Here is a 23206-nt window from a genome sequence, read left to right as displayed (position 1 = left end):
ATATATATATATAATTTAACAACTCTACCTGTAGTGGTACGTTGACAGCGTCCTTGTTCCTCTATTTTACTTGTTGCAGGTTAGGGTGTTCTTGATGTTTTGGGTCAATGTCCTTTGTTCAACAGAGTTGTTTGTGTAGTTTTAGGAATAGCTTTGATGAGCAGGTGTGTAGGATGGTTTGGATAGGGATGATCCTGCCTTGAGCAGGGCTTGGACTAGATGACTTCCTGAGGTCCCTTTCAGCCCTTCTTTTCTATGATTCTATTCCGCAATGTCATCCCTGTTATCTTAGTTTCTCTGTATAGCAAATGAGCTTGCTAAAGCATGTGTCTCTGTTCATGAAAAGAAGGGCAATATTGAGCAAACACTTAATATCCAAATTGCCATTATTCAGTTGCTCCTGAGAAGGAAAAACACCTCAAAACTGGGTGCTGTCTCTGTGGCCATCAAGGCCCATAGAGCTGCTAGCTCTTTTTTGTTGGAAATTGTGACTTAATCACTGTTTGGTTTTTTTTTGTACATTGTAAGGAGGAACTATAGATTGGTGGTTGCTTCCAGAATCATTTTGTGTGAAGCAAGAACTGAGCAAATGGAAATGTGAACCTGAGTTACCTTAACCACATTTTCCCAAAAAGCAGCAGACATGGCCTTGGCTGACCTAGGACCTTGTTGAACATTAATTTTAGGTAGCTCAGGGAGCTCTTAAGATCTAGATTGTCCATACATTAAGACACATAAACTAGTTTTAAGCATTTAGGTGTCTTAAAGTTATGGCCCCAGGGCAGGTTAACCCTGATCCATGTTACCCAGCTCGTGCTCCATGAATGCGTGGCCACTCCCCAGAGATAAACCACCCAAATTTCAGTCTTCCAGCATCCCAGGATGCAGTGTCCCCTTCCCCCACACTCTTGTTCCGTGCGGACAAACTTTCCACATCCTGAACTCTACTGCCTAGGAAGTGATATTGGCACCAGGCTAACTCCCTCTCCTGCCCTGGGGATATGACCTGGCTGGGTAGCTTGCAGGGGAACAGACAAGTGCAGGAGGGAGGACTAGAGAAGGGGAGCAAGATAGGGGGCCAGATCAGGGTCCCCTTGAGCTGGTACTTCCCTCTTGGGCCAGGGGCAGTGTCCCCATGATCTGGGGCTACCCAATCCCAATCCAAATTTATTAAACCATGACACTTTAATTTACTTACTCTTTATTTCATTGTGGGTGGGGGTTGGGTTTTGGGGGTTTTTTTTACTACTTTTTATTTTATCCTTTAGTGGCTTCAGTGGCTGACTTCCTTCATTTCACCACGCAAGTTGAAGCTGCCATTTCCACCCATTACCTCTCTGCTTCCTATTTCACTACCTGGTTCCCATCATTAAACTCTCCCCCTTCCAGCCTATTGCTCCTGCCCCTACCAGCCCATCTCTCAAACCCATCCCCACTTACAGCAGAGTTAGAAGCTTGTCCTGACTCAGCCACCCTCTAATGGCAACTCAACATTGTAGCTTCTAGACAGGACTCTGCTCTCCAGCCCTCGAGCGGGAAGTCACAGCTGTGCAAGTTGGGGACAATCAGGAAAGATTTTTAGCCTTAACAACGTGACTAACACTAAAACCAATTAACATTTGAGAAGCTTAAAGTGTAATATGTAACAAAGCCCTTAGCAGCTGCCCTTAACTGAGCAGTGTGGACACGTGAGTCCCTCTTCTCCTTGCCCTCTCCAGGTGCTCCATTCTGTTCAGGATGTTATACTGCTTAAATAATGTGAATAGTACTATATCTGTGGGGAACAGTTTACGGTCATGTTAATTAAAATGTATTTATCTGTCATGCTTTATGTGTGCTTCTGCATATAGGCCAGAATATCCCTTGCACTTGGGCAGGAACCTGGTGATTTTTGAGGCATTGCTTACATCAGTCATTCTTAACCAAGGTGTCACAGCCTTGAGAGCCTTTGATGCATATCATGCAGTGTTAGCACTGGTACATGTGCGAAAATGATTCACAAGAAGAACCCATCGATTTCAGATAGGAGTCCATAGTGTTAAAACTATTCTGACCTGCTGTGGTCTTTCTGAGTACTTGCAACAGAATAATAGCTCTTATTTTTCTGTATTCAAAAAAGGAGTGAAAGCTAAAAGCTGGCATTTTCTGAGGGGTCCCTTGAATCTAAGAAGGGGTACTTTGCATCTGAAAGTGTTGGGAGTGAGTGATTTAGATTTTGTGCATGTTCACTGCACTGCTTTGGCACCAGCCTCAAAAAACTCTCCCTCCTGTGTAATAGTAGGGTTGGTGAGGAGTTTGCTGGCTAAAAGAGGAAGACTGGAAGAATTGTGAATGATCTATTCAATTAAGTAGGAGGAAAAATGTATGCAGCAGTTAGTGGTAGGTTATACTATTAACTATAGGCAGTCCTAGCACATGAAGTGGCTTTTTACCCTAAATAGTTCCTTCTGGGTGAGATTTGATGGATTCTGTGGAGGCCACAAAGGAAATTCTCTTGACCTGTGATACACCCTGCTCATAGTCTTGCAGAATTATTTTGTGTTTCTTAAATTACTATACAAAAAAGAAAGTAGATAGAAGTGGAGGGCATAACAGGATGAGGCCACACACAGTTACAATGGTTTGGAAATATTCTTTTTTGAAACAGTGGTTAAGCATTGTTTATTATAAATGTGAATTTTTATCAAAGAAAGTAATTTAGATGCTGTAACAAGGTGCTCAGCCTTTAGTGGGCGGAAAACCAGCTGCAGGGGGTTTGATAGTCTGCCTGATTGGAAGGCTGAGAACCAGCTAATACCGATGGCTAGTGAATGAAGATGGAGTCACAAAGAGGGTTAAAAACTCAAGAAGCAGAGTGCAAGGGAAGAGTGAGGCAAGGCTGCCAGGCAGGTGGTTGGCTTGGTTTTTTTTCCCTGGTTTGGCTTACTTGTTTATCATAGTTGTAAAGTTTCTCTGAGAGGAATAAAAGCTGTTTTGAAAGCCTGAACTGAGAGCTGAATGACTTAGCTAAGGAAACTGGGTGGATGACCTGCTAGCAGGTTACATGTCTAAGTAATCATGTTTTTAAATTTAGTTACAGAGCTAGGCAAACTATTCACAGCAAATAATTTATTTTATCAAATTTTACTTTTGTCTACTAAATGCATTTCATTATTTTGCAATCTTATTATACAAGGAGTTTATGTGACTGTATGTCAGCATATGTATTACTTGCAATTTGTTGACCAAGGCTGCTACTTTGAGTATTTGCTGCTTATAATTTGCTCTTCAAGGTTCTTGATTTAACTTTTGCTTCTTGAACAGCTGACTGAAAATGAAAGCTTTTGAATTAGTCAGCTGAATGCTTTCCGGCAAATAAATGGTGAAAAGATATGGTCGCACAAGTATTAGTGACACTTTTACTCTATGCAGATAATTCTTGGACTAAAATAGCTTTGAAACATGTTCATAGAAAAAGAATAAAAGATTGTGAATGACACTAATATAACATTTGCATTTTATTTGAATGAATGCTCCCAGATAGTTTTGCATGGTATTTACCCAGCTGTATTTAACAGTTTGCTGATTATAATACTGTATTTATGTTTGACATTAGAAGTGAGACGTCTCTGTCTAGCTTGTCACTTTGAAACAAATCAAGATTAACAGTAGTAAATCTTTCAGTTGTGAGCATTATTAGGGACACTTGGCTGTCCCTGAGACGGAGAGAGAGAGATTTTGCTATCACACTGATTTATTGAAAAATCTATAAATTATATCAATTAGGCTGTCAAATTGGATAAACAAACCAAAGGTCACTGCAGAGAGAACCTTCTGCTTCTTGGAGCAGAAAATGCTTAACCATGTTTATACAAAATTTTACCTAGCTTGACTTGCACATAAATAATATATTTTGGAACTTAAAGTAGCCAAGAAATTTGTTAACATATATCAAAATTGTGTCTTGTGTAGATGCGCTCAGTGAGGAAGAAAGAATATCTTTTATTAGATCAACTCCTAGTTGGGGGAGGGACAATTCTGAGTTGCATGCATCTTTCATTAGGCCTCAGAAGCAGTCATAGTTCAAGCCAAGTAAAAGTTTAAACAGTTGCTTTAGTTTAACTTAATTATGTTATTGAATTTAATCACTTGAAGGTAGGTAGTTATCATCCCTGGAGCAAAGAGAAGTTGTCAGAAGGAAAGGTGAGAGAGAAATTGCAGTGAACCACGAGCCTATTGTCTCTGTTAAGTCCTTACAGTTTGATGCCCATTGAAGTTATGAATTTCTGTTCCCAGCCTTTTCTCCTGAAGATATAATGTGTAGGTTGCCTTTGAGAACACGGACTGTGAAGCCAGAGATGGTGTAGCTCTCTGAAAAGTGTTCTCCCATTCATGAGAGGGTGTTTATGTCCTCTGTTATTCTTTTGTGGGAGTTCACTCTGGAGCACAGTGGTTTTTGTTTTAACTTGTACAGTTTTCATGCAGTATATTGGACAAGGTATGTCACATACTGTGATAGACAGGTATAAGTTTCAGGGATTCTGATCATTTTGTTATAAGATGTATTGGCCCTTATTCACAAGGCAGTCAGTGACCTGGGCTCAACCTATTTAAAAGATTATGTACAGTTCCAATATGAAGACTGTGTGTCACCGGTCACCATAATGGAATTTTAAGCTAATTTCTACATGAGATGGAGCTGTTATGGATCTTGTTCCAGAATATGGAAAGAATTCCCAGGGAAGCCAAGACCTACAATTCACTGTCACGTTCTTCAACAATGAGATGCATTTCTTGGACCTTGATTTCAATATAATTACATAGTGGTACATAGACTTTAAATAAGCAACAAAACCCTGCCAAAACACCATGCTGCATGGTAGAGAGACAATGAGAGAGAATTACTTTTACTTTTAATATACTACAGGATTGCTCTGAAATACTGAGGTGATGAGGACAGTTTAAGGGTGTGCTTACTTATTACAATAAGCACCTGCTAACTTTAAGGAATGTTGGGTTGTTGTTAAAATTAGCACAGGCTGGGAGCAGTGACATGTTCAGGATTAATACCCTCTGTAATGTGCACAGTCCTGAGCTAATACCAGAGGGCTGGTGATCAGGGGCAGGGCTAGGATCTGACAAGTCTGCTCCACATGTGTCTTGCTTGCCAGCTTTCTAGTGGCAACACTCCCTCCCCCAGCACATGCACACAGAGTACCCCCTCTCCCTCCCCCAGCACATACCCCTTAGCACACCACCTCACATACACAGACTTGTCTGTGACCACTGCCAGGCAGTGGGTGAGGGATCATCCTGACTGTATGGGGTGTCATAGAGCCTGGGAATGTGCAAGGATTTTTCCCTGCCCACTCCCCCAACCCATCACGGCTGGACAGCATGCAGAGAAACACTGCAATGCATCCCCCGCCATCCCAGCAACCTAGCAGCTCCTTCTCCCCACTCATTAGTTGTTGCTCCATTGTCACAGTGGGGTAGGGGGGGGACTGGAGTCTAGGACAACAGCTAAGCCACCTGGGAGTGGTGCCTCCTGGTATACTGGAGAACTGTGAATTAGTCATTTAATCTGTGAACAATTAGTAGTTAGGATTAATTTAGATTATACCTCCACAAGAACTTCTTCACAGTTAGGGTGGCTAGGAGCTGGAACCAACTTCCAAGGGAAGTGGTGCTGGCTCCTACCCTGGGGGTCTTTAAGAAGAGGCATGATGCCTACCTGGCTGGGCTCATTTGAGTCCAGTTTTTCTCCCGCCCAGGCGGGGGGTCGGACTTGAAGATCTACAAGGTCCCTTCTGACCCTACTTCTATGATTCTATGAAATTGAGCTGGTTACCACAGCTCAAAGATAACCCTACTTCAAATGGTTTAACTTTAAGACCCTTAGAGGGCACCTGGTATTTGTGAGTGAGTGAGTGATCCTTCATACTTTAAGTATTCTTAACAAGTTTGAATTGTAACGTCTAATCTCATCCTAAGAATCGTATAGTAAACAAGAATATAGGGCACACTTACATGATAGGGGAACTGATTTAGGGGCCATGATGATAAATAAATAAGTGAACATAAGCTTCCATATGATGGTGTAGCCTAGAAAATAAACTTGATCCTTAGATGTATGCATAGAGCTGCACAGAAGTAGGGAGGTAAGTATATATGCCTCTACTGAAGAGACCACTGCTAAGATACAGTTTTGGTGTCTGTCCCAGGGAGATGGCCACTGAGGGACAGGGAACCCTCCCCTCAGTAGGACGGCGGATGAGGGTGACCTACCTCCACAAAGAAAGTCCTGAAACCAGGATAAACTTACCAGTTTCAGGCCGGGAAGCGCGGGACGAGCCACTCCAGGAAGAGCTGCCCATGTGGTTTATAAGCCACGCTTACTTCCAGTTGCAGCCAGCTCAGGCAGCTGACATCATTGTAGAATGCTGCTCAGCCAGAATAAAAGCTGGCACTGGCAGAGACAGGGGAGAGCAGGGGAAATGGCTGGTGAGGAAGGTGCTCTCCACGTTGAGTGCAGGCAGCACTGACATGCAGTTGAAGATCCAGCGCGAGGAAAAGAAGAGAGGTCCTCAGCAGGAGGGAGGACCTGGAGCAGCACTGAGGGATGGCTCGAGCCCCTGTGAGGGAGGAGAGGCTGCTAGCCTATTCTCTCTGTTTTTGTATTCCTTTTTTTTATTGGCATTCCTTTTGTGTTTTCCTTTTTTCTTTTGCTGTGGTTGGGGTACGGGCAATGCTCCAGGAGACAGGAGCCATCTTAGACCCACGGCAGGTAGCCAGCTGGCCAAGAAGAAACACCGGAAGTCAGGGTGAATCAGCTGCTCCAGGAGCACAGGCAACGTGCAGAGCTAGGACTGGCGCAACTGGAGGGAAAACCACACAAAGACCATCCAACTTGTCCTGGAGGCTGGTGTAGGGAAGGGCTGTAGGGGAGGCAGAGCCCCATTGATACCTGCCAGGTGGTGTATTCCATCTGGGAGAGTCCTCAGAAGGGGAACCCACCACTGAAGATTCGTTCAAATTTGTGGCAGGTGAGTTTCTGGGCTTTCCCTGGGGTGATCAGGGACCCCTCAAGAGGTCACAAGACCACATGCAATGCCCAACACTAGGTGCATGTGCTAAGGCGGCACACGAACTTATCCTTGAGGCCAGGTGGGCACAGTGTCCATAGTTTAAAAAGGACATTAACTAATGATAAAGAGGTCAGAAAGGAGCTTCAAAAATGGAAAATCCTCCTTACAATAAGATACTGAAAACACTCAATCTACTTAGTTTACCCACATGAGATTAAGAAGCAATCTGATCACAGTCTGAAAGTACCTAAAAGGAAAGAGTACTGATAACAGAAGACTCTTTCATATAGCAGACAAAAGCATCACTGGAAACTGAAACTAGAAAAAAACAGCTTAAAAATAAAGCAAAATTGTAAATAGGGAGGGCAATTGAACATTGGGGCTAGTTTACTTAGGGATTTGTTAGTCTCTATCACTTAACCTCTTTAAAACCTGTTAGGGGTATCTTTCTAAAAGATATGCTGCTGCTCATTCAGAATCTGTGCATTTGATGCAAGAATTTTGAAATGCAATTTTATGGTCTGTGTAATGTGGGAGTTCAGACTAGTTATCATACTGCTTCCACTTGCAGTAAAATGTGTAAATATATGAATTGGGAATATCCTCTTTCTATCGGCAAGTTAGTTTCTAAAAAGAAAATAATTTTGAGACTCAGTTATAAACAGTAAAACAGTATGCTGCTTTTGGAATGGGATATATAAGAACAACTCTGTTCCTGGCAATAATACATTAACAAATTAGGGTTATGAATATTCAAGAAGGAACCGTAAAAATATGCCCCCCAGGAACAGGCCAGAACATGAAGAGCTGGACTAAGATTCTGTGCATTAGTTTCTTTGTTTTGTTAACTGATTTTATTTTGTATGACCAAATTCATCTTGCATGAAGGAAATAATTGATTGACACTTGTGCTGCACTTCCTTTTTTGGCCAAGTCATTTTACCATTCTGGGTGGTTTGTTTGTTTGTTGAGATTCTTTTTGGTACAATGTGTGTTTGAAGTGATATTTTGTATTAGAATAATTTAGTTGATAAAGATTCCAAGATTCCAGTTAGTAAAATAACTCTGCTGCAAGAAAAACCTATGCTATATCCAAGCAATGTTAGATTTGTGGTGCAGTTGGTTTATGTAATACGGTAACACCCTCCCACAAGCATCTGCTCTTCTTAGTGTGTCCTCTGTATATTCCCACTCACAAGGGTCCACTGCCTGATGCAGCTCAGATTGTGACATGTTCTCCAAGCAGTGTCCATTGCAGCACTCACAGGCCCTTTTGGACCTTGCTTCATGCTTCCCAAGAGTCTTTAGGAAGAGATATATATGGCTGCCCCGTGCCTTTCAGTTTCTTGCAGCTGTAACAACAAATGGATGTTAATGTCTTCACCTCCAGATCTTTTGGTTAATGATTGTAGTGATCGAGTTCAGTGTACTTTACTGTCCATAGCTCCATACAGTCAGTTACTATGGACAGTAAAGTACACTGAATACTTTACACCTTACTGTACAGAGCTGAGATGTAGACAATATACAGGAGGACACCTCAAGTTGTTGAAGTACCATCAATGCTCCCTGAGGAAGATCCTTCAAATCCAGTGGGAAGATAGACACACCAACATTCACGTTCTCGCATAAGCAAACACCACAATCATTAAGACAATGATTATCTGACATCAGCTTTGCTGGGCCAGCCACATTACACAAATTTTTGACTCAGACTCCCGAAACAAGTGTTATTCTCCCAGCTCAGTAGAGGGCAGAGGAAGCACCTCAAGGCTAACTTGAAAAAAATGCAAAATCTACATCAACTCATGGGAGACTATCACCCAGGACCACCCCAAATGGAGGAAGAACCTGCTGCAAGGATCTCAGTACTTTGAAACCTTGTGATGACAACAGGAGATGGAAAAATGGGAGCAACAGAAACAGTGTGTTCCAGACCAAATTAAAAATCCAGAGCTACCGATCCCTCACGAAAATACATGCCTGAGTTGCAGCAGAGTCTTTCAATCCCAGATTGGCCTCCTCAGCCATCTTTGGACGCACAGATAAGACAGTCATAGAAGACCATCATCCTTGACTGAGGGACTGTCGAAGAAGGGACTGTCCATAGATTAGTTATAGTCATAAAACAGATTATTATAATAGCTTTTTTTTAAAAAAAGTACTTAATAGTATAACTTACAGACAAAGGTCTTGGGTTTCTCTATGAGTTCCCTGGCTGATCTGAAGTCAAAGAAACTTAGTTTTAAAACGTCACATTTTGTGCAGCAGTCTTTTGTGCCTTAGGTGTTGCTATGTAGTTTTCACTAATATAGATCCTGATGGAGGGCTGTGGTGTAGGAGAGCCTGCTGAGAAATGTTGCTACAGTGACAAATAGTTATACATTTCCTGAGGAGTGGGGGAGCCAAGGCACAAGGGGAACAAAGTGGTCGGCACTGGCCAGTCAAAAGCTGGGTAGAATTTTTGTTAATTCAGCTCACTGCTTCAACAGTTTCTGCCAGAAGGGCCCCTCTACAGCCAAGACCATGTTTGAAAGCTGCCACCCCTTGCAGTCCAAAAACTGTGACAGCTCCTGCTATTCCAGGGTGAGTTCCTGTTTTAGAACAATTGGCCAGACTGGTGCAGATGAGCCTAATTTACGTCTCATACATAATTTGCATTTTATAATGTATGTAATTTGTTGACTACTTCAGCATGAACATTGCATATAAATATAAAATACCATCAAATATTTTGTTTGTTTGGGATGCACTCAGAGTCATCTGTTTCACTGGGATCTCTCCCAGAAAACTGATTTAGCTCAGTGATGGTGAATGGGGATGATAGCTTCTTAATGAGAAGAGTATTAAAATAATTTGTATTTAATTGGAATTTCTTAGCTAAGGCCATTTATTTATATTGAAATTAAAGGTTTAAGTTAAAGCAAAGACTCTTATCTCCCACTTGGTCCAAAATGTAAATACTGTCCAAACAGTGTTTATTTTGACTCTTCCCAGGAACCTCTCACCAAGCGTATGTTCCCAGTCACCAAAATCTTCCAATGGTTCCCATTTTATTGCTGCAGGAAATTAAAAGCTTTTGTATTGTTTTGAGGAAAGATCTTAAGAACACCAGCATAAATCTTGGATGTTGCTTCTCTTCATATCTGGCACAACTCTTCTATTTTGTCATTAATACTAACCTTAAGTCCCTCATTTCCTTCTATCATCTCCATCCCTGTGCTTTGATATGTTGTCTTTGAATCCAAGAATAGCCTCCCACTCCTATGATGCAAAAGTACTACTTTTTTTTGGATAACATTTAAATGCTCACTTCTGTGTTTAAAAATTGAGTTCATAATATATATATTTTAAAACAATTGTTTATTTTTATTTTTTTCTCCTGGTTTCCCTCTATTCTGTCTTTTTGTGTCTGCCATTCATCTGTAAGCCCAAGGGTAAGCATGAACTTTTAATCTTTTACAATGTTATTCCCCCTACAGTAATGAGCACATTATGGACACTAAAATAATAAATGAGAATTATTAACCCTGTATATAAAGTTCCTTTGTCATTTACAATGCATATTGAAAAGTCTGCTTTTGGTTTGCTTTTCATACTAGTTTTAGTTTTTATATTGATAGTATTATGAAATGCAAGTTGCTTTTGTGCATGATAAGGGTCTAATCCAAAGCCCATGGAAATCAGAGAACTTTTTCCATGGATTTCAATGTGCAAGTCCTAAAGAAACTTTCCTGCCCAAACATACTAGTAGGGATAGTATTTTCTGCATTTATTTCAGTAGCACTGCTGACAAATTATCACAACTCCTGCTTGCACTCACCTAAACCACTCCTACTGTTTTATGACTAGACATATGGTGGCTGGTAGGGCTGTGCGAAGCTTCAGTCCCCGATTCAATTTGGCAGAGATTTGGCCTGATTCGGTGGTTGAATCTCCAAATCAAAATTGAATCGGGAGACCCATTAATCTGTCCGAATCAAATTGAAACTCTCCAAATTGATTCAGAAAGATTCGGCAATTTAGACACAGACACAGCTTTAAATGTTTCTTCTCCATACTTCAAGGTACCAGGCAGCTCGTCAATGCTGCAATGGTGGGGTGGATGGAGTGTCCCGCTGAAGCAGGGGGGGCTCCCCAGCATGCTTGGCAGCAGACCTGGAAGTGGACCAAAAGCACTTACAGTCCGTTTCTGGGTTCACCAGGGAGCCCCTCTCAGCTCAGAGACTGCTGCCTTCTGGGTCTGGGGGGGGGCACTCGGGGTCCCCCCATGGCCAATCCCTGAGCTGAAAGGGGCATGGGAGGACCCCCCGTGTGCTCCCCCAGTGGGCCGGAAGTACTTCTGGTCCACTTCTGGGTTCACTGCTAAGCATGCAGAGGGGGAGGGGGGGCATGCTTCTGTGGGATGCTCCATCTGCCTCAGCATCACAGCATTCATGTGCTGCACCTGATACCTTGAGGTATGTAGAAAAAACATTTAAAGCTGTGTCTATGGCTGAATCACTGATTCTCTGAATCAGCATCGAATCTTCAGATTTGAATTTGTCCAAATCAAATCAGAGACAGTGATCTGAATCAACAGATCGAATCACTGTCCCCGATTCGGGCCAAATGCGAATCAAATACACACCGTTTTACACACCCCTAGTGGCTGGTCCAGATGACTTCCTGGTTTTTCCTCATTAAGATTCTGGGGAAAGGAAAGTTATAGAGCTAATATTGGTGGTGACAAGGGTCTGGGTGCTGCTAGCAATTCAGTGTTCTTTTTTCTCTTTGGTTTTATTTTCTGTTTGGGGAGGATTTTTTTCCACTTTAATTTTTGGATTTAAAAAAAAATCAAATGTTTAAGTGTAGGCATATAGGAAAGGGGAACTAAGTTTTATGGACCTCTGTCACTTACAATTAAGTGGGGTGGAGAAGTGGCACTTTTACATAGGAGTTCAAATATGTAAACATGCTACCATATTGCACATGATTTGGGATACTATTTCTCAGAATCCAGCTTCTGAATATGTTGCTTGCTATTGTGAGAAGCCCACTGAAATCAGTGGTTTCTGAATGTACTCAGCATATCAAAATCTGGGCACTTTTTATCCATCTAAAATAGAACCACATTTGAAAAAAATTTGGTTTAATATGCATGCCATGAACAGAAACTACCTATTTCATAAGACCCAGCTATTGATAGTAAAAATAAGTTTTATCTCGAGTGTTCTTTTGATTTGTTCCTCCTCTTCGGTAAAATTTGGCTCAGAAGTTTTCTTCTTAAATTCTCTTACCAGGACTGTTACCTGGCTGAGTTAGTTTCTATAAAATAGAATGCAAAGGCAAAGGAGAGTACTTCTATCTTCATTCAAAGAAGAGCAGCAATCACGAGTAGAATTTTATGAAGCAGAAAAAATACTCCAATTGCACTTTTTCAGGGAAGAACACTGCAAATAGTGTAAGACACGTTAGTGAACTCTCTTGTATATAATTAGTTTTGTGTGACCTAGATACATTAAAAAAAATTTGTGTATATAGATGTAGTAGGGATATATACTATGGAAAATGAAATGCAACCAATTGGAATTTAAGATGTCCTAGCTGAATCTTCATACTAATTTCTGTACTTTTATTCACAGGGAGGAAAAACAGTCAAGAACCAATCGCTCATAGCAAATGTTTCAGACAGGTAGTGCTGATACTTTAATTAGAACAGCTGAAGGCTAGCCTAGACTGCTTTGATTTACAGAAAGCAGGAACATTTATTTAAATCTAAGGTTAATTGCTAGATAGGTCATGTCCTCTTGCAGTTTACCTCTTGTGATAAGGGAAATGTTAGATTCCTTGACTTTGACTGCAACAGTCTTGGTAGACCTGGTGTTGATTGCTACTGCCAACATGAGAGTGGTGCCGCAGTACTGCAGCTCCAGTTCTTAATCAACGAGGTAAGGATATATTTACATTGTTTAGTGTTGTTGTCTTTTTCCCCCCCTCAAAATTCAGTTAAGTAATACAGTGGAGAGTGTATAACTTTCCAGTGGACCTCTTAGACTAGACCAAATAAATTGGCTAACATAAAGCTAGAGGTTTGATTCAGTTGCCTTTATTTGCAATGAAACGTAAGTTTGTGGACAGAGCTATGTTTAACCTTATGAATAGAGAGGAGTGTTTAGTAGTGTTGTTAGTGTGAAGTCAGACAGCAGGCAGGGCAGGGTGGCACCTGAGAAATTAACTGGTTTAGAGGCATATGCATGCATAGCATCTGACGAAGTAGGATGTCACTTATGAAAACTTACGCCTATCTGGAACAGTTTCAAAAGGTACCACCGTGCCCTGCCTTCTGTTTAATCTTATGAGACTCACCATGGAGTTATTCCTCAGTGTGAGTAAAATATGCCAGAAATAGGCTCTTTATACAGTCATATGGCATTGAACAGAAGGCAAGCATTGTGTATATACATATGTGTATATATGTGTGTGCATTTAGATTTACTGCCTCACTGCATAGACATCTATCAAATAGAAATTACAGTTGACAGGTGAACTAATAAAAATGGCACTAACAGGAGAAGTTCTGCTTGGCAGAAATGTATCACTGGAGAACACTCCAAGATAATCTGCACTGACTTCTGCTTTTATTAAGGAAAGTGCTTTGGTATACATGCCCTAATGAAACTTGCCATAGAAGTAATTTTGGACTTGTAGTCCCTCTACCCTTTCCTCCTTACCTGCTCTTACCTCTGTCCTTTTGCTGCATCTCTTTTCCACCCCACAGATTCCTAATACATTTTCATTGGTGTCCAATAGCTTCCTATTTTCCCCCATGGTTCTGGGGAGCATTTGTAGCACAAGAGAGACCATCTCCCTTCTCCCACTTGGTGCCACAGCAGACGGGGCAATAATGGCCATAGTATTAGTCTGCAATCCCGGAGCAGTGCATACTTAGTCAGCTGGTATGGATGGTACATGTATTGTTCAGCCAGGCCATAGGTTGGAATCTGCTTACTGCAGATGGATTCTTGCAAGAAAGCTAAACTTTAATAGGTCTCCATTGAACGTGTGCAGGCTGTTTCCAAAGGCTTTGAATTTGGCCAAATGTAAGCAGATTTTCCTGGAGAAGGTGAAAGACATAAAAGCAAACTTCTTGCAAATTTCAAGTCCAGACTGCAAAACATAAAGGTACTAGCAGTGGCAATGCCTAGAAGGTGCACAGGGGTGCATGTGTACCCCCTGAGAGTGCCAGTGCACCCCATGACTGGCTGCACTCACCACACAGCCAACGAGTGGGGGCGGGGCAGGTGGGAGTGCTGGTGCCTCTCCTGCAAGTGCCAGCCAGTGAGTGGGAGCGCCATGGTGCTCCCAGAAGCAGTTGCAGCCACTTCGCGATCAACAGTGGGGGGACCTCCTGGCGGGCCCACCCCCCGGTCACTAACTAGTTGCTGGGAGGGCACCAGTCACCCATGAGTGCTAGAACAATGAAATGTTTGCATGAGTTTTTTAATACAGGCAGACCCACATATGTTCCCCAAACCTTTTCTAGGGTGAAGGCTGAATTGCTTTACAATAAACACCACTAACAATTAGCCCAAGACAAACACTCAACAGTTAACATTTGGCAAAAAAATACAGGATCTTGTAATAGAAAGCATCAAGCAACCTTAATGTATAGGTATCACAGCCTATTAACAGATAGATATTTAGGGACAATAGTTTAATGTAGCTATTTAAAAGTGAGATTATACATGAGGCTTGAAGGCACCAGATTCTTAGGCAAGTGAAAGAAAGTTATGTTCAGACTTTCCTACTTATGCTGAAGTTGGGACAATTACTTTTGCTTTATATGTTTAAATACATATAAAGAAGAATGTCACCTTATAAATGTGATTTCCCCCCTCCTCACCCCCCCCCATTTTCTTTCTGCTCTTTGTTTTTAATTCTCCATTTCCCAGGTCATCACCTACCTTCTACTCCCTCCAGATTGCTTTTAAAAGCTCCTTTTCTTTCCACCTGTGCCTGTCTTCAGTGTTTCTCTTAAGGTGCTCTCTCTGTAGTTTTCTCTCTTGTTTTTGTGCTATTTCTAAATGTTTATCTGTTTTCATGGGTTTGGCTACCACATCTTAAGTTTATTAATTAATCTCTCATCTTTTGTCCAGTCTCATGTCTCTAACTGCTTTTCTGGCATGACTTCTTGGATATTCAAACGTTTCTCACTCTCTTGCTTTTTCTTCTAATCCTCCATTGCTTCCATTCTCCACTGCATTTGGAAACTTAATTTTCCTTCTTATTTCCCAGGCCCATAATGTTTGGTTCTACTCTCTCCCTTTTCCTTTTTCCTTACAGCCAGCCTTTCTCTAGCCTAAGGCATTTCTTCTTCCTGTTTTTTAAAACAAAAGGTGGATTGTTGTCTGTCCTGAAATGGGAACACTACCCTCCAAACAGAACAGAGCCTAGTAATAGGAACAAGAGGTAGAATTCCTGCCAGCTGTTCAGCCAACCAAAGCCGTGAACATGGGGAAAAGCCAGCTTCTCCAGTCTGCACATCTCCTGCCAATGAGGGCTACAGGGACATGCCAGCCTCCATAGGATGCTGTTTTTCTATGGATGGGGAGAGTCCACACTTCCAGCTGCTTCTTTGTTTCTTTGCTCGCAGTTCCTCTGGCTGAGTCTCCCTGCTTTCTTACCTTCTCCTCTCTTTTGCTCATTTCTGATTTTGGATTTTCTGTTCTGTACCCATTTCCTTTTGCTGGTATGGTAAGCACATTCTTCTTTCAGTTGCTTTCCTTAAACCCAGCTTTGCAAGCAAATCCATCCTTTTTTCTTCCCCAATTTCTGCTTTAACAGGCAGGAATATATTCAGTTTCATATGTCAATTGTGGAATACCCCATTTTATTTTCCGGGCCACCTCAAATCTAAACAATTTTAAATAAGTGCAAGATCAGCCAAAGTTAAGTATTGCTTATTGCAGAATATCTTTTTCAAAAGGAATGCCGTTATTTCACAGATGCTGTATAGTTTCCTATTTACAGATAATTGAAAGTGAAAAATCTGCATATGAATAACATATCGCACCATATTCTGTCTCTGATTTGCTCTAGGGTGCCTTGGTCAGTGCAAGTGCAGATGACACACTCCATTTGTGGAACTTAAGACAGAAGCGGCCAGCTATTCTTCATTCTCTGAAATTTAACCGAGAACGGTAAGGGAGCCTGAAAAAACAAAAAGGTGTTTTAAAAGCATACAAGTTAAATTTGACTGAATTATCTGTGTTATGGTTTTGTTTTGTTTGAGTAATGCAGTTGTCTGTCTTGAAGATTTTTCTTTCGTTATGATTCTTAAAATCCAATTTATACAGGGCGTGTATCAACTCAGGGTCCAGATTTGGGGTGCAGTAACTCTCAAATCTCAATAGCCCATTTCTGCTTTTCGCTAGAAATGTTTGTCCATGGTTTTCTGCTTAAACAAACTGGTGTGATTAGTAGATTTTAAGGCAAGAAAAGAATGCTATATGATAGGCTGTGCCCCGAAATGAGGGGCATGTGTGCACAACACTTTAAAGTAGGTTAAATTCTTTAGTGGTGTTTGTGTTTGCATGCATTGGCAGTGTATTGCGTCTTAATTTCAGGTGCTGTAGCAAATTCAGTGGGGTAATACGCCTTAAATGACTTGGCACGCAGCAAACTCCTCCAAGGAGTTTGTTTGCTGCCAAAGAGCTGCAGAGCGAAGCACTGGGCTCTGTGCGGCTCAGGGACTATGCAGAAAGCCCATGCAGGCAGCCTGGCAGCAGCCCAGGAAGGCAGGTTCCACCCAAGAAAAAAAAAAAAGCAGCGAGCCTGATCCTTTTTTTTCCCCAGCCCCTTGGAGCCTGCCTGCCTGCCTGAGCTGCGTGGGGGCCCAGTGCTTTCCTCCGCAGCTGCAGTGCCCCCCAGGACCACCCGAACTGGGTGCCTGCGGGTGGGGCCCACCGCTGCCACAGAAGGAAGCACCAGCCCCCCCGCCCCACAGCCCAGGGACTGCTCTGTGCACTTGCAGCTTACCTTCCCCTCCCTGCTGCTGGAGAGGCAGGTAAGTACATGGGTGTATACGATATGGGGGTTTACTTGGCCCTGAATTGAATTGGTGTTTTTAAAAGCCCACTGCTTCAATTTAGGGCCCCTGTTTCATCTACACGCACCCATTATTCTAGTCTGTTCTGCTGTATAACACTGACCATTGGCACTCTATCTAGTAGCTCTTGCAGGAAGGAAAGTATTTGTTTCCACCCTGTAAGGATGTGGAAACAAGATTTTTTTTCTTGGCCAATTTGGCATGTATTATAATTTATTGAGAAAACTCGAATGTTACCAGTATGGTGCAGAGTTGAAATTTAAGATACCACACTTTCTTGTATATAGTATATACTCTTACTCCCCCCATCCCCCAAAATTGGCATGCATGTATTGAGTGGGATAGAAATCCTCTACTTTGGTTCCTGCTCCATAGTACAGCCATTGTAACATTACTATTCAGGCAGCTGAGGGAATCAGTTGACTTACTGACCCATTGTTCTTCACTCTGTGGGTGTTAATGATCATCTTTTCTTTATAATGGTCTTTGTTTCATTAATCAAACAAAACTTCTTAGGGCAATTCTGCTGTCTGCTAGCTGCTCCTGGCCTTTCTTCTCATGTTTCACAGCCCTGGAAATTCTTCAGCTCTTTTCAGAATCACAGATTTACCCACAGAGACCTGTCCTCAGCAGCAGCTAGGGTTTCAGCTTTAGTTAAGCAGGACAGGGAGGGTGAGTCAGCTGAATATTAAGTTCTGTCCCTGCTCTATACAACCATAAGTTTGGAAAAATCTTATTCTTTGTTTTTCCTTTCAAAGCTAGGGTGGGTATTATATTCAGGTATGTTGTATACAAGGAAAAATGTAATTATGATGAATAGGTCTCAGATGATTCAGAATTTGGCTTATTTTAGTAATTAGTTTTACTTTCCAGGCATTTAATAGTTTAAATCACTGGTTGGATATGATTACCTAAGCCCATATTTAAAAACCTAAATTAAGATGGGTATATATTTTGACAGGCTAAGAACGCGGCTCATGCTGACATCAGTAAGAGTTGCAGGTAGAAAGAAAGAATGGCCTTTTTAATTAAGGAATAGGGCACTCAAAAGAACTGGTTTCAGTTCCCAACTCTGCCACAGACTCCCCATGTTATCTTGAACAAGTTGGTTACTTTCTGTGCTTCAGTGTAAAATAGCAGACAGAGGAAGCGTGTTTTATTTCTTAGATCAGGTATTGGCACCCTATGGTCTACAGGCTGCATCTGGCCCAGGAACATGGGGTTTCGGCAGCATTTGGCAGTACGTGGCTTCATCTGTGGGCACTCTCCCCATGCTGTTGCAGAGACAATTAGCAGCAACAGCCAAGTGCTGGAATTCACTTGCCCACCTGCCCCTGACGTGGGGTGGGTCATTCCAGCCCACAGCTTGAAAAGGTTTCCTATCTCCGTCTTAGACTGTGAGCTCCTTGCTTCAAAAATTGTGTTATAGTATATTTATAAAATGCCTGTTTTGGTAGAAATTATGTACTCAGTTTATGAAGTTCAGGTAACTTTTGAATGCCTAAATGTATGGATTTATGTGCATACCTTTGGGCACCCAAGAGAATCTTGTGCAATATTCCTGCATACAATGTATGTCTTTCCTAGTATTATTACATTATGAAGAAGCAAACTGAGATTTCCTAAGACTTTGCTTGGGAATAGTTTTTCATGAGATGTATTATTATTGTTACTTAATATTTATACTGTGGTTGCATCTAGAAGCCATGCACTTTGGAAGCCCTGTTGTGCTAGGCACTACAAACATAAAAATGTCAGTCCCTGTTCCAAGCCACTTGCAAGCTAAAAGATGAGATGCAAAAAGTGGCTTCTAGATGTGAAAAAGAGGGTAGCAAAAAGTATATGGACAATTCTTATCCTGTCATGGACAGTACTTTTTCATCATAATAATACAAATGCTAAATGACAACATACTTCAAAAGTATATATAATTATCCTGATTTTTTAATCATTGGTATTGTTGCAGTACTTCCTCATCTGTTTTTTTAATAGTACTAGGTCAGAACAGTTTCCCCTGCAACATTCTGGTATTTCTGGCTGTGGATTAATTGAAATAGACCTGCTAGTCAGGAAATTTAATACAATTTCAGGACCTTAGATGTTCAGTTATAGAAAATGGTTGATGTTTGTTTATTTATTTATTTGTTAATCCAAATCAGCTCACTCATCTTGCCATTAAGTATTTACACAGTATGAGTTCTAAAATGCTTAGTCATGTGAAAGAGCCCTTCCTCATGAAAACTGTTCCATGATAGACAAAGGAAATACTTGCATAACTAATTACTAATCCACAGTAATAAGATTTTCAGAGTTAGTGTCATAAGTTATTCATGCTGAAAAATGTACTGTACTCATTGATGCTATAGTTTGCAGTAACTAAAAAGTATTATCATAAACACCCTGGGCCATATCTGAAGGAACCAGTACCTAATTTTTAGATTCCTGCCCCTTGTAGTAGAATCCAAAGCTCTACAGTCCCTATACTGTGTATGTGGAAAACTAGGTGCATGAGCAGGACAGATTTAAGATTCTCATGTCAGTCTGGGTGGGGAGGTGCCTCAAGTTAATCAATGGGAAATGCTAAGGCTATGGGTGTTTTGAGATTCATTGAGCTCGTCTACATGAGATGCTACATCGCTGAAGAGGCAAGCTACAGTGACATAGCATCAGTAGGCACTAACCGTGATGACGCTGCTGCTGTGCAGTAGATTCAGTAATGACCTGTGTGCTGCCAGGACTGCGCAGTACCAGCAGGTACCATCCAGTCATTTAGTACTTGCTAAAGTACTAGACCGGGGTCCTGGGTTCCAGGTCCTGCTCTAAGCATTTTTATTTTTTATCCACTGCCTGACTAATGTAAAATCCTGGAACCAGTGCCTGGAGCTACCACTGCTGCTGCTATTGTCCTTCTTGCGTGCCAAGTGGCTGTAGCTACTACTATGCTTTTTGCTGAACTCAGTGCTATGGGTGTGCTGTAGATGTGCAGCAGGAGAACTGGACCCTCCAGGGAACTGAAGCAGTACTTTGCCTAGTTTTTGAATCCCAGTGGGGTTTAAGCTGGACATATGCACCAGCTGCTCAGGCTGGGTGGTTCTACACATAGGAAAAAGCAGGAATGTAGGCACCTAGGGATATCTAGCAGTTGGGATAGATGCTGTATAGGATTTTTCAGACCAGTTTTGAACTTGGGTGGCTAACCTCCTATTTCTAGCACCTAAACCCTTCTGTGCATCTCACCCCTGTGATTTTGACATAGTTGTGAATTCATTACAGCATATAGTAGCAGCAAATAATGATCCAAATTGAGAAGTTAGTACAATTTTAAAATGTAGCAGTTGTCTGAAAACCAATTCTTTCAAATGGCAGTGTGGGCTTTATGTTTATTACTATCTCTAAGGGGTGCAGAGTTAAATTGGCTCAATATACAAGTAGAGAGAGGTTTCTAACAGCCAGCGTCTCGAACATAGCCTGGGTTCTGAGAGTCCAATCAGTTCCTTTCTTCTACATAAACTGGCATTAGTAATGGTGGAGTACCTCCAACTGAATTACACTTTCAGTTTCATTTTTGCAACACACATTTTCTGTCAGTTCTGTGTCACTGTACTAAAAGCTTAGGGGACTGCATTGTGTGGGCCCCCATTGGGCAGTGTGGTCCCTAACCACCATGTCACACTTCATGGGCCCCCAGGGGTTGGGGCAGGCAGTGGAAGCTGGAGGAGGGAGGGGAGCCTAGGTACTCCAGTGGCAGCAGAAAGAGCAAAAGAGGGAGCGGGGTCCAGACCAGGAGCGCAGGGGCTGTAGTTCAATCCCTTGGGAGCCATACAAAGCCAGCAGGCCACCAGATAGGCATGTTCCAAATTGTTCCTTATTATCCTCATATAAGACAAACAGGGATTAACCTGTTATCCATTTTAATATAATGTGATCCAGCGTATATGAGTTTGGACAAGAACATAATAGCTGCCATAATGTTCTGTAACCTTCTTTCCCTAATAATAATTAGCTAAATGCTTTGTAATTTGAACTCTTTGGAGCATGGGAGGCTCAGCATAAAAGTAAAAGCGTTTGTGTATATACATGTTTAATCTTCTCATTAATGTATGATAAAATGTGTTGCTGCTAATGTATTGTAGACTAAATGCAAAGTGCAGGAATACATCAGCGTTTTGTATTTTAAGTAACTGACATAATCCACTATGCCATTAAGGGAATACATGTTTGCTGTCTATATACTGGCAGCAGGTGTCCTGGTCCACTGATATACTATCATTCCCAGTAACAAAGTCCTTTTTTTTTTAATAAACAGATGCTTCAGAATAACAGTTCTTTTGTTGTTGTTGAAAGCTCTACTATGTTGCCATAGTTTTCTGACTTCATTTTTTATATGTAAGTTTACTGCACTAAAGGTTGTCAAAAGCTTTTCTTATCCTGTCCCTTTCCTACATGGGTGTCACATTAATGAATTACAAATAATTGTGTATGTTTTGTTTCTAATTTTCTAACTTTAGTTTTACATTAAATAGTGATGAACTTAACATCTGCTATCTGGCAAGCATCAAGGAAGTATGAATAATATCCAAATCTCCCCTAATGCATTGGCTTTCTCCATGCTTATGCCCAGAAAAAACAATTAAAGGATAAAAACATGTGAGCCTAAGTTCAAGTCCAACTTTAGAAAGGCAAGTAGCATTTATGGGGCTTAGCTGCACAAATGAAATTATGGCCCACTTACTAAGGTGACCACCTTTTCAAAAGGGGAAGGTGGGACACATGCCTGCCGCCCCCTACCCCCACCCCTAACAACATGGTTGAACAAGAGTGGAATGGGAGAGGGTGGCAGGAGGGGGGATGCAGGTGTCCCACTGCAGGCTCGGGGCTCCCCACCCTGCTGCATTTCCTTCAGGAACCCTGTGCTGGCTGCACGCCCTCTGCCCACCTGGGAGCAGCAGGGGGCACAACTCCATGCCACTGCCCCCACTGCTGCTGGGTGGGCAGGGGGCACCTTGCCAGGGAAAAGCCCCTCACAGTGGGAGGGGGCTAATACAGCTGCTGACACCACAGTGGGGTCTGTCCAGCCTAGCCACAGGTGAAGCTCAGGGGGGAATAGTGGTGGGGAGCAGCCACCGGCTGGGAGCCATGGGGCTGCAAGTTAACCCCTCCAGGACTGCAAGTGCTGGGAGGGGACTTGCCCCAGCACAGAATGAGCGGTGCAGGCCAGGACCCACCCTGCCCAGCAACTGGAGCAGCAAGCAGTGAGTGAGGTGATGGGCAGTAGCCCATCACGGCTCCACAGAGTGCGAGCCCCTTCCTGGTGAGGGCCCATGCTGTGGGGCCAGCAGAGCTGCTGTGGAGCACAGCAGCACTGCAGGGGCATGGCCAGGCAGGGCCCCTGGGGTGGGGGTCACAGAGGGGAGTTAGTCCTCCTCCCTCCGGCCTCCAGCGAGGGGACAGCCAGAGGCCTATTCTGGGCAGGGAGCGAGTGTTACGGTGAGGGCTGCCAGTGGTGGTACAGGGCAAACTAGCTCTCCTCCCTGCCCCCTTCTGCCTCAGGGGCCATGGTGCTGCAGAAGGAGTGGAGAGCAACTGGCAGACACTGTTCAGGTCCCTGCTGGTGGCATGGGGCGGTGGGAATTAAACCCCTTTCTGGCAAGACACTTGCCTCTCCTTGTCCCTGCTCGGGCTGGGGAACAGAGGGGTGGGGCCAGCCTGGCTGGGCTGGAGCAAAGAGCTCCTCCCAACCCAGAGAGCATGCTGGGATGCTGGGGGTGTCTGGTTCATCTTAAACCAGCAAGGGGTCTGGGACAGACATTGCATAACCCAATTTGAGCCAAATCAGTTAAGTCTGATGCTACATTCAACCAGGTTTATCTCAGACTGGTTTCAGCCACTTTGAAACTGGTTTATGTGCACTGAAAGTCTGTTTTGTTACAGGCTTAAACCAGTTTTGATCACTTAAGCCAATTTATGTGTAATGTTTCACAGTTTTATAGTTTCTAGGGTCGGAAGGGACCCGAGCAGATCATCTAGTCCAACCCCCTGCCATGGCAGG

General features: G+C 42.5%; 1 protein-coding gene across 3 annotated transcripts in view; it reads left to right on the top strand.

Moving 5' to 3' along the window:
• STXBP5L (syntaxin binding protein 5 like) overlaps window positions 1-23206 on the top strand; it is a 379891-nt gene that overhangs the window by 104223 nt on the left and 252462 nt on the right. For all 3 annotated transcript variants that reach the window (XM_019548699.1, XM_019548698.1, XM_019548700.1), the window contains exons 3-4: window positions 12916-12997; window positions 16149-16249. In XM_019548699.1, coding sequence (XP_019404244.1) covers window positions 12916-12997; window positions 16149-16249 — 183 coding nt within the window. The remainder of the gene's footprint in view (window positions 1-12915; window positions 12998-16148; window positions 16250-23206) is intronic.

This window comes from Crocodylus porosus, unplaced genomic scaffold (assembly GCF_001723895.1).
Source record: "Crocodylus porosus isolate Cpor-Errol unplaced genomic scaffold, CroPor_comp1, whole genome shotgun sequence".
In the NCBI taxonomy this organism is placed as follows: domain Eukaryota; kingdom Metazoa; phylum Chordata; order Crocodylia; family Crocodylidae; genus Crocodylus; species Crocodylus porosus.
The sequence above is the reverse complement of the archived record's forward strand: the minus strand, read 5'-3'. Positions and strand labels throughout refer to the sequence as shown.